The following is a 13,307-nucleotide window of genomic DNA, read 5'->3' as shown; positions in this document are numbered from 1 at the left end:
GATTATAAATGAATATTTACAAAAACGTCAATCACTGTGACGGTTGATAAAAGGTATTTCATTCTTTACTGTGCTACATAATAATAATAATCATTCGGCTGATATCTTTTTTTTCGCAAGTTTTTATATGTGCCGGATCTCTAGTAACAAAGTATATACAAAAAATAATGCATCTTTACTGTCTTTAGTATTTTTATCTTGTAACCGAACGATTATTGTAATAATTGCTAATCTTGCTACTTACTATTCTTACTATATTTTATCTCCTTTGTTTGAAACTCGAGTTTTTTCAGTACCCTTTAAGGAAAAATTTGTTCATTCCGTAAATATTATTTTCCTTGCAAGTTTCTCTTTGTCTCGTATCACTCTTAACAATTTAAATACTCTAAATAATGTATTCTTACCTTCTTTAGTAGATTTCTCTTGTATGAACATAATTTTTGTAATCACTGCTAATATTGTTGTTAAACATTTTCACCATATTTTACTTCTTATCATCCAAACACATTATTTTTTAACATTATTCAAGAAAAAAATAGATCATTCTGTAAATATTTTTTTCCTAACATGTTTTTGTATGATCCATACAACTATTTTCCATTTATTAACCATTCAAATTAACATATTCGTACTTTCTTGTAACAGCATAACTATTGCAAAAATTGCTAATCTATCTTGTAATTACTCTTACCATAGTTTATTAATTTTGATAAAAACTAAAGACTCTTTAATATTCTATAAGAAAACAGTAGATCATTCCATACGTATTGTCCTACTCACATGTTTTTATATGATTTACACCATCATCAATAATGTATTTACCCAAAATAATGTGTTCATACCTTCCTTAACAGATTCCTCTAGTTTTGACATAACTACTGTCACAAATTCTAATGTTTTACCCTATCTTTCGACATTCTCACCATATAAACAAATAATACCACTTTTATTAACACGAATATTTCTCACCAGTATTAATATTTGCGGTTGTTTCTTGACAACACTTAATACATTTACCTCAATACTATTTAAATCTTGGAAAGAAAGTTACTGGAAATGCTCTAACTCTGTTTTAATTACATCTTTGTTCACAACCTTGTTCTTATCTATTCATCACACTTACCCATACTCTTCATACATGCTCGTGATACAATTAGCTGGTACTAGTCAAACGAAATGATTGATATTAATCTACAAATAGAAAACCACGGTAACGTGATTTCTCCTGAAACCAATGATGCCTCAAAGTGCATAAATATTCTAAAACCCTATAAACGATTAAAAATATTCTCAACAAACATTCGAAGCATTGATAAGAACTATAATGACCTTCTTGTAACACTTGCCGATTTGAATAATATTTTTGACATAATAATTTTAACTGAATGTTGGATCAAATCAAATTACACTCACAAAAACATTACAGGATTTACAGTTTTCAATACACAAAATAATAAGACTCAGTCAGATGGAGTAATTGTCTATGTAAAATCTGAGCTGGACCCGATTATCTCTGAATTAATCATTGATAATGCCAACTGCCTTAAAATAAAAACCATCCAAACCACAATTCTTGCACTATACAGGTCACCTAAACACCAAAATATTTCATCCTTCCTTAAATCCTTAGACTTGGCCTTATTTAACTGTACACCAAATGAAGAGCTAATGGTGATCGGTGACATTAACATAGATTTACTTAAACCAAAAGCATCACAAACTCTCGACTATAAAAATCTCATGACTCAACACGGGCTTATTTCTTATATTAATGCTCCTACTAGAGTAACTGATACTAGTAACTCATGTATTGATCACATATTTCTACGAACAAAAAAAAATGCAAAGGGAATTATATATCAATCAACCATAACGGACCATTTCTCAATAGCAATTGGTCTTATGCATAATAAACCCACTACCGGAACGTCACGTAGTAATATAAAAAAGAAACACATTAATCTCGAGAAACTAACTTCTAAAATTATTTTAGAAAATTGGCTCTCCACTCTAAACTCCACAGACGTAGACATTGCTTTTAATACCTTCTCTGAAACTCTCTTGCAACATATTGAGGATGTCACTGAAGAATCCCATGTGAATAATTCAAAAAATAAAAAACTGAAACCATGGATAACAGATGGCCTAATTTTTTGTATTAAAAAACGGGACAAGCTTCACAAAAACTTACTCAATAATCCAGACATTCAAGCCCAAATATTTTATAAAAAGTACAGAAATATATGTAATAATATCATTAAAACCACAAAAGAAAACTACTACAAAGAAAAACTGTCCAGAGTCGGTAATAATAACAAACAAATTTGGAATATCGTCAAAGAAATATCTAACACTGATCACCCAGTACAACCAATCAATAAATTAAACATCAACGGCCAAGACACCTCCCTAAATGACCATCCAGACACTGTGACCAATCACATAAATGAATACTTTTGCAATATCGGTAAAAATCTAGCATCAAAGATTTTAAATAAGACATCAACCGATGAAAATGTCCTTGCCGACATTATCAATCAATGTGCCAGTGAAACAGATAATATACTCACCTTAAACCCGACCAACTACGATGAAATTTCTCAAACCATTAGACAGTTAAAGCCCTCTCATTCGTGCAATCATGACAAAATTTCCTCAATTATACTAAAAACAGTTGAACCCTTTATAATCCATCCATTAGTACATATCATAAACCTCAGTCTCACTAAAGGTGAATTCCCAAACAAACTCAAACTTGCCCTAGTTCAACCAATTTTTAAGTCCGGAAATCCTACTGACATAACAAACTACAGACCAATTTCTTTATTATCATCACTATCAAAAATTATTGAAAAAATAGTAAAAAAAAGACTTATCGACCATCTTACAAAATATAACATACTCTCGTCAAACCAGTATGGCTTTAGAGAAGGACTCAATACAGATTCAGCTATTTTAGAACTAACATCACATATAACACAAGCCTTAGACAAAGGTGATAAATGTCTGGCAATATTTCTGGATTTAGCTAAGGCATTTGATACAGTATCTCATCCAATCCTTCTAGCCAAGCTCAAAAAAATCGGAATAAAGAATAAGGCATTTGATTGGTTCAAATCGTACCTCACAGACAGAAAGCAATGTGTTAAGCTACCATCGCATAAACCATCCCATTCAACTAGCATTAACTTTGGTGTGCCACAGGGCAGTGTACTCGGTCCCACAATTTTTCTCATTTATATCAATGACTTATGTAAACTATCTATTATTGATGGCAATATAATCACTTTCGCCGATGACACTGCCCTAGTACTAAAAAGTAAGACATGGGAAGAAACATTTCACAGAGCGGATCTAACATTGCAAATTATTAAACAGTGGTTGGATGATAATCTACTCACCTTAAACATAACTAAAACGAAATATATAACGTTTAGTCTTAATATTCCGAGTCAGCCTTCAATCAATCATACACTAAAAATACATTCTTGTAGAGATAACTCTAGTTGTCTGTGCAATCCACTAGAACGAGTAGATTCCATTAAATATTTGGGTGTAATAATTGACAATAAACTACGATGGGAAGATCACGTAATAAATGTTACAAACCGTATACGGAAACTGGCATATATCTTCAGGTCATTACGAAATATTCTTAATAAAAATACACTGAAAACGGTATACTTTTCTTTATGCCAATCAATTATATCTTACGGTATAATAGTCTGGGGAGGATGCTCTAACACGATATTAGATCCATTAATTAAAGCTCAAAAATTGATAATGCGGACTATTTACAAAGTACACTATATTCACCCCACGAAGGACTTATTTAACGACTTCAAAGTACTCAACATAAAATCCTTATACGTCAAAAACATATCCTCCTACTATAAATTCAAACATACGAAAAAAAATATTTTTGAATCGACCCATAATACAAGATATTCCAACAAATCGAATTATACTATTCCCCCAATAAAAACCTCAATGGCACAAAGACAATTTAACTTTCTTGCTCCAAAAATATTCAATAATTTAACGTTAGAAATAAAATCAATAGCCAAATACGACAGTTTCAGGAAAGCGCTCGGGGATTTTTTGATGTGTGATTGTTATAGTGTTAGTAGCCTATTCCAAGTACTCAGATAGAGGTGTATATATTGTTTATATGCGTGAGGATGCGTCATATGGGTGTATGTATACATGTGCTGTTATATGTATATAGGTATGTCTGCTGCTATATACACATGTGTGCTTGCATGCACACATATTAAAAATTATATATATAATTATGTACATTTTTACAATCTAATGCTAATTTACTTCTTTCTCCTTTCTAATTTCTATCTTCTACTTTTTATTACAATTTTTCCAAAATTTTAGCTTCATCTATAGTTACTAATTTCATATGTTTACACTAGATTTCATATTTCATACAAATTAATTACACTCAATTGGTCACCATGAAACAGGCAGCCGCCTAGTATGGTGATTCATTATATCTACTTTATGTAAATTTCATAATAATGTAACATGTATTAAATAAATAAATAAATAAAAAAATAAAAATAAAAATATGAAATGAAAATATAAATGTAGGTAGTTGGACGGTGTTCTTTGTTTGCAAAAGACTGGCGGGGCTGGACGGCATTCCTTACAGATACAAGCGGTCACGACGCTCCCAATGGTTATAATTTCAAGTATGATCGTGATGATGATGACAAATTAAAAATTTAACGACAAAAAAATCACATCCACAAAGGCTCTGTAGTAAGCGTACTAAAATAAGGAGAAGATGGTAAATACGAATGTTACAGGGAGTGCGCTAATGTACTAATAAAAACAATTATAATTATTATCGTAAGCGAAAATATATTAATAAAGCAGGACGTAAATAGACGAAAATTTTCAAATTTCTCAGGTTTATTTATTTTATTTTATTTTGTTTATTTGGGAAAACCAACAGATTTACTGTTAAGCTAATAATTTATTATCTCCATTCCGAAACACGTGTTCGTATATTTCATAATATTTTCGCATTTCGTAATTATACAGAGTATCCGGGAATACAGTGCACTAACTTCAGGGGGTGATTCTACATGATTTTAGAAGTAGAAAAGATAGGTAAATTTTTTCGAAATTCCAACGTTTTAAGGTAGTTTTTAGGTAAAAAGTTGAATTGTTTAATGTGAAAATAAATATTCTTTTATCGAAAAATATTTTAGCATGGGTAAAAAACTTCTTTTTTTACTTCTACCATCATGTAGAAATCACCTCCCAAAGTTAGTGCTCTTTACCCCCGGACACCCTGTATATTTTCAAGGCAAGGTGCAGGTCCATGAACAAGTGTTAGGATATACTTGTAATGTACTAAAAGTTTATCATACTCATTTTTACTCAATCGATCAGCAATACTCATTTTTCTTCGTGCATCAGGGAATTTGGAATGGGCAATAGGACAACGGCTAAAGAAGAAAGAATATAATGCAAATTAGCACTCACCATGATGAAAGGGGTAAGTATGCAGCCCAGGATGAGCGAAGTGTTGGTGACAGTGTCGCCGTTGAACTTTAGGGAGATGGCAGGATCGTTGCAGTAGAAGCCCCCGCTACTGAATGGAATAATGCCGAGCTCGAACAGAAGAATGATTATTCCGACTGAAAAGAAGAAAAAACATTATGATTATTATCATTAAGGCGATGCACTACGTCATGTAATATTTTAAATTGCGCCGCTATCAATAACAACCCTTACGTAGGTGGTGATAAGGTTTAAATTCCCGCTTAACACCATCCGCCTGTTTTGATTAATGCAAGAAAAAAACATGGCCAAAAAGTGCCTTTTATTTTATTTTGTGGATGTTCAGGCATAAATATTTAATGTTTTTCGATCATTTTATAAATAACTTAATTTGCCACATTATACAATAAAATCATAAACGAAAATGGGTTCGTAAGTAGGAGATTTTGAACTTTAAAGCAGTTTTCATAGGCCTTATACATTATTTTTTTCTGGGCTTATAAAAAGACTTATATAAAAAAATACTCGATTATTTCAAAGGCGAAGATGTATTCTACTCGCAGTATAAATTAAAGCATCTGAAACATTTCTAGGCGACCAAATTTTCAAACCAAAAACAGATGATTTTGCATTACTACGTACGGCATCGCCTTAAGAAATATTTGCAGGTCCGGCCCTGCGTGAGAAATATTAGTCGTAAAATAGGAATATTTATGTGAGAAATATTAGTCGTAAAATAGAAATATTTATATTGACTGGACACAATAAAAAAATAAATATTATTTTACTGCATTCTGAATTATTGCACGAATAAACATACTGTCATTTTGATTGAACAGATATCAAAAGGGCAAAACAAAGCGTTATTAGAGTTATTCAAAATAGAATACAAAACTTTGATTTATTGGCTGCTATTATCAAGACGTGTAAATTAGCGTTGTACTGAAAACTTAATTACGAAAAAAGGTGGCGTAAAAAAAAGGCAAGTGAAATCAGATAAAATGAACTTCTATTTTAAAATGTTTTTAAAACTAAAAAAAATAAAATTCTTTGACTGAGGATTGAATTTTCCTACCCAGGAACTGGAGTCGACAACTATACCAACCTCGCCAACTGCCGATCGGCTAGGACCGATATTTATTTCGTATATTAACTGCTGTAATGTCGTCCAATTTCAGAGAAATGCGAATATGTAAATCTCCACGTGTTTGTACGTGATTTTTGATAGAATGCATTGTCATTGGCAACGAGTCTATCTAACGAGTTTCAGCTCGATCGGATGTCGCGAAGTGGGTTAATTTACGCTTCCAATATTTCCATTCATTCATTCATGAAAAGAAAAGTGAAATTCAAATACTTAGACCACAGACATAGGAATTAATAGACGAGAAGATAATGGCGAGGGGTAAAATCAACTGTTGAAGAACGAAGGGAGTAAGGCTGACTGTGATTCGTCAATAAATCAATCTGACAGTATATAGGCATCTCGCATTATAATATCACCATTTACTTCTTAAAAGTAAAACCTGCTTTTGAATGAATAGACATTTTTACATGGGAGCGCAAATTACTCGCCACGTTATGAACAAATTTGCGAATTCCAAATTCGGCAAAAAAATTCGGTTCCATTTTCAGAGTCTAATATTTCGTTTAAGTATTTAGTTAAGACACTTTTATAAATGTTCATAATTTACTTCCCAGCAACCAACCAGCTTTGTGTTTCGCGTCCAGACGTTTCTCGATGTGATAGTAACAACTGATTCATATTATACGATGTGAATATGCTTAAAATAATGCTTATATATGGAATGTAATGCGACAATTGGGTTTATTCTCTTTTTCACATCTATTTTTACAAGTTTTCATAGTACAAGTCAACATTTTGCCGTGTTATTTCGTAAAATGAACCGATGATGCCTCGACCATAGTTCGCACAAGAATGATGACGTCACGTTTTCAAATTTCACTTGAGGCCATACGCGAGCACAGCCGGCTCCAATGGAACCGGTATGGGGAGTGGGGATAATACGCTTTTAATCACTTAGGGCAGGTCTACTAATATTCATATGTCTATGACTTAGACGTATTTAAAAAAGCATGGCATTTGACGAGAATAAACTAGAACACTGAAATCGACAGAAAATTCTGATATTCACATTATGATACCGCAGCAGAGCTGAATTTCGATATAGCGATGTGTAGATATGTAGGCATAGACACAATGCGTAGGGATAACGGGACGGCCATACACTCGTACGATGTCAGGCAATTGTAAGATAAACAGAGCGCATGCTATTTAATTCCATTTGGGCTAGAACCAGAATGTACTCAGTGGCGACATTGGTTTCTATTCAAATCTTCATGGAAAACAATTCTACTGTGTATTATCTTTTTAGTTATTGTGAGTAAATAATAATTAATTCGAGTCTACGCTGAGGGAACTGGTAGGACTACTAACGGGACACTGCCATCTCAGGAGACACATGCAGATATTGGGAGTGGAAAACACCAATAGATGCAGGAAATGTGAAGAGGATGAAGAGACTCTAAATCAGCTATGGTGCCAATGTCCTGCCCTGGTGGGAACTAGGCTCAGATACCTGGAGAGACATACTGTAGAACCAGAAGACATAGCCACATACCCAATAACAACCCTGGTGAACTTTATTAAAGGGACTGGGTTGTTGTTAAAGGATTGAGGTAAAATGGGAGATAGCACAATGGGCCTATGGCCTAAGTGCTCACGGGAACTACGTGTAAACCGTCTCCCGCTTAAAAAAAATAGAGAGAATGGTTGGATTAGAAATGACGACAAATCACATTGCGCACATGAACTTGAATCTGTTTGACGTGTCGCGTGGTATAATAGTAATAGGCAATACAATATATGTATACATTATACATCCATGCTATTACTCGGCTAACTGGCTGAGAGTGGGAGAGAACAGGAACTGCTTCCTTCTTCCATATCGTTCCCCATGGTGCCACGCAATCTGCCGAAGCGGCACTTATCTGTATCTACCAGCAGATGACTTGGTACCTGCACTGACAGGACCGCACTAGGAGTGCAGTCTACAGTCGCTCGTGTGTTAATAAAGGTTCTATAGCAAATCAGGACAGTGGTAATTCAACACCCTTTTGAAATGTAATAAAATTGATGTCAATAGAAGTAATTAACAAGAAACAACTGTCCTATAAACCTAACCGTAACTTATTTAAATTTAACCCAGTTTTTTGTTGGTTATTTTTTATGACTTTATTTCACTTTTCAAAATTGTGTTGAATTGCCACTGTTCTGAGTTGCTCGGTTACCCGAATCAATAAGTTATCCAAAGTTTAAAGTTTACTAAAGTACAAAGAAAGTTGAGAAATGTACGGCGCAGAGGAATTTTTTTTAGATGTGTCTTAAAAGTCCCCTCCAGAGGTTTAGGGTAATATATGACCGGGGGTCCATATTTTATAAAAGTATTTTTAAATTTTTTTCTATCATGCGGAAATACATAATTTTTTGACGATAGATAGAAAAATAATAATTATTTCCAGTTTGTCTCAAATATTCATACAAGAATCCATTCATAAAATTCTAAAAACAGTCGAAATGAATCATTCATGTTTCGCGTAACAATCGGTTTAACTTAAATATTTAATATTGGTTTAATTAAAAATATTTTTTTTATTATTTGAACGAGATAAAAGTGAAGGTACAAATTTTTTTTAATTCCCAAAACAAAACGAAGGTGTTTTCGAAATATCTTATAATCTCATTCTTTCTATTAATGGATTAAAAAATTAAGTGAAAATGTGTTTAGCGTTTTTGACAACATCTTTCACGTTTGATATTAAAATTTCAATTATCTATCAATTGTAATGTTTGTTTTAAATTCATACACCGGAAAGATAATTGTATCTAGTTTCTAAAACAGTATATGTTTTTAAGGAAAATTAAACAATATGATGTGTATAGAGCATTCGAAATACATGGAAAACATTGCAAACTGAACCGTGTTGAAAGTACTGAAGGGTTAAATCAAAACTCCAGGTATTTTACATCAAGAATAATTTCATAAATTGAACTACGCTTAAATAACAACACTCCCTAAATTCAACAAAAATCGCGAGGTTACATTAGATACAGAGTAGGAGGAAAAGTTTGAATAATACCATATTCACTATTGTACAAACACTGAACTTGTACATAATAAAATATCACAAATGAATAATTTTATTGCACAGGATAATATCAAAGGTCTTTGAAAGGTTTATATGTGTATATGGCATACTAAAATTATCCTGGAAATATAGGGAAAACATATTATAAGTTCTTCCAAAATTATTCTGGACATTAAAAAAAAAACTAATATCTCGGCTAAAGTATGAGGAGCGAAAAAGATTTCCCAATTGACCACCCATTGGAAGAAAAAAATCGGAACACACCGTACCCCCTCACCTCATGACTTGGAAACCTACGTGACGATACCTACGGTATGATTGAAATTCTGCAGAGTTTCTCAGGACTGCGGCCTGCAGGATGAAGGTTGCCCTGATGATAACCAAGCTCCAATAGGAAGAAAAAATTAAATTGAATTAGTTATGAAAACCGCCCGTTTGTACAAAGTTCGACTGAGGCAGAGACATATTCAAGTGGCCGCCCTCTGTTCCGGTCACCCTGGTGCGCTGTACACATTACAGATAGGACGGCGGCGGCTCTGTACAGGGTGCACAAAACATATTGCAGATACTACTGGTAGGTTCTGCCGACTGGTCCTGATTATGAAATATATCCCGGCTTCCGACAGCGGCCATTTAGCGACAGTGGCAGTGGCGGGTCACAAGTCCCAGCGTGACATTGACATTGCGACCTGCTGAAGGTCACCCTGGCAGCGGCGGAGGAGCCAATATTACACGCAATAATACTTATGGCTGATTGATTGTCATCATACAGTCATACTCACCTAGCCAAGCTATTTGGATGTAATAATCCGAGGGACGAGCCGTTGCTAAACCCAGGGTTCAGAAGTATCGTCCACCTTCAGAATCGATAGCCTTCCCAAGGGTAGAAATAGACTTGTTATGTTGTATAAATGATGATTATCGTAATTAGTAATTACCGATTAACCGTGCGAATACTTAGGTATATATAGGTAAAATAGTTTGTATTGCATTGAGATCCATATCACGTCCAACAGAATTCAGGTCTAAACTAAAAACTTACCTTTTAAGCTGTCATAACCTTAAATTAAATATACCATTCCTGAGATTAGCATTAGTATTGCCTACAATACATTCTAATCACACTTTTCTTATTGGATTTACATTATTCGAAATCTGTCTTATACCGAGGAACGAATCACATTTAGGAAAGTGAATTCTGATCAAAACCTTGTACCTACTGTAATACCGCCCAGCATAAAATTTACTTTTTCTTTCCTAAACACGCTCATTAAAGAACATAAATATATATTATTAAAATAAATTTCAAAAAGTGTAATTATGTCCAATTTTCTAATTGTGTCCAGTGCGTGCGAACCGTATCTAAATTTCGCTAATAAACAATAAACAGTGTTAATCTCAAGTGACCCACCAGGTAAGTATGGTACTGTATATTATCTCCATATATAGTTAGTCATAAAATAGATAATTGTAGAAATGTTTTACATATTTGTACAGCGCCCTTGAAGTGATTTTGCACAAAAACGGCGCTATAAAAATCATCCAATTATTATTATTATTATCGTAGTAATATATTTCCTTATTCCATCAAGACGGGGATTTCAGTATTTTTAAAGGATTAGTAAAAGGGATAACCACAAAAAATTCGGAAACACATTAGTTATTTATAAAACGGTACCACAAAGACGAACTTTTGTGACATAGAAGTACGTGGATTACGTCAAAAAAATAACTGTTCCAATTCTATTCTCGGTTTTACGTAAGTTGCCGTAAGACTCTGGTACTATAAATATAGTTATACAACTTTATAAATTCGTGGAAAATTATAGAGCAGGCTGGCATAAAATAATATACCTAGGGATATAGATTCATATTTTGGATGGGAAAAGAATAACAGTGTACTAAGATATAAAGAAAAACACACATTGAATGTCGTGAAATGTATTACATTTTGTCGTAATTTTTAAAATTGCTATCTTTGTACGTTACGAGATAACCCTTCAATTTATCCTATTGATTATTAAAATAAAAACCTAAGAAAATACAACAATAATTTCTGATGAGCGAAAAGTTGGAAAAAATGCACGAAACGCCAGTGCTATTAATACATAAAATAATATGAACACATCAACCTCGAATCACTTGAGATTTTAAGATCGCCTATCCTAGAATAATGATTGTTGAAATATTAAGAATGCTGTCAAACAGGTCATGTTCCGCAATTTGAGCTTTGGAACCGTAAAAAGGTAAATAATATAAGTTTTTCACGGTCACTGAGATGCCGCGGGAAGCGGAAAGGTCGAGAATGGAGAATTAAATAAAATACACGTAGGAAACAGAAAATTCTGACATCTATGAAATAACTAACAAGATAAATTTTCGGATGTTTTTGTTCGGTAATTGAAATTTTACCAACGTTTTGGTACAGAGGTTTTGACTAAAGATGGCGCCACTGAATTCTATTATCTCAGTACGACACAGCATGAGTAACTATAAATTAATAATAATATATTAGTACTGATTCAGATTCGTTTTCACATTGTAATTTTATGTAAATATAATCATAAATATTAATTGCAGTGGTGAATCTGTTTGTAATTGTAATTCTGGTTCAATGAACTCGAATTCGATTTGAATTTAAGTGTTATTTTCAAACTTTAAACTACTGTGTCAAGAATTCAAGCAAGCGATAAAGTACCTAGCTAGAATTAAATATTTTTTAGCAGAAAATAATTATTTTAATTTTTATATTTGAAATGTGTATATCTTTTTTTTGGTGACCGGATAAATAATCACATCTTTAAAAAGTTATATAAAGTCATGGAAAGTGATGAAACAAAAACTTTATTAACTGGGTTAAGTAGGTTAGGTTAGTTTAGGTTAGGCTATGTAAAAAAAAATAATTTTTTCATCGTTTCTAATGACTTTATATCACTTTTTAAAAGTGTGTTGAATTGTAACTGTGTTGAGTTATCATGGAACCCTTTTGTTTATATGTCTTAGGGTTAATCTTGACAAGTAAGAACCGATTTTTCAAGGGTATGCGCGTTTTAGCTAACATTTAATTATTGTCAATTCTAGAATTATTATAATATTCCGTAATTTTTCACGGTTCCGCGCTAGTAACTATATAACAATACGGTGTGAAAACGAATGTTCTGGATTGTGTGCTTACCAAGTGTCTACCTGGAACTACCTTATCAACTGATCACTATTTAGAGTTCAGAGCGGCCGCTGCAGTCTCAAAGTGGAGATTGTCTTGATGATTGCATACCTCTCCGGCTTTCATTTCGAGAATTATCCGAACTAGTAAAACCTCTCGAACCCCTGTTAATTTCTATCTGTACGTTAACGCTATTTTTTGTTCATGATATTGTATCCATAATTAATCACTAGTTGTGGAGCTTGGAAATAACCACGTTGCTGTCAAAAATAAGGCAAAACGCCGTAATTTTCCAGTGATTATAAAAATTAAGAAAAATAAAAAAATAGGGTAAAAATTCATAGGTTCGCCTCATCCTTTAGGCAAATTAAAAAAAAAAACCACCAGTTTAATAACAACGAGGAACGACTATTTCAATCTACGGAGAAGCACAATAAAATATGTTCATTAA

At 33.0% G+C, this 13,307-nt stretch overlaps 1 protein-coding gene across 1 annotated transcript in view; it reads right to left on the bottom strand.

Moving 5' to 3' along the window:
- LOC149418590 (uncharacterized) overlaps positions 1–13,307 on the bottom strand; it is a 156,352-nt gene that overhangs the window by 39,540 nt on the left and 103,505 nt on the right. The window contains exon 3 of the mRNA XM_089639125.1: positions 5,506–5,660. Within this exon, the coding sequence (XP_089495251.1) occupies positions 5,506–5,660 (155 nt within the window). The remainder of the gene's footprint in view (positions 1–5,505; positions 5,661–13,307) is intronic.

The sequence above is a fragment of the Hesperophylax consimilis genome, chromosome 13 (genome assembly GCF_061612785.1).
Source record: "Hesperophylax consimilis isolate HC1 chromosome 13, BYU_Hcon_1.0, whole genome shotgun sequence".
NCBI lineage: Eukaryota > Metazoa > Arthropoda > Insecta > Trichoptera > Limnephilidae > Hesperophylax > Hesperophylax consimilis.
Note: the sequence above shows the minus strand (reverse complement) of the source record. Positions and strands in the feature narration are given on the sequence as shown.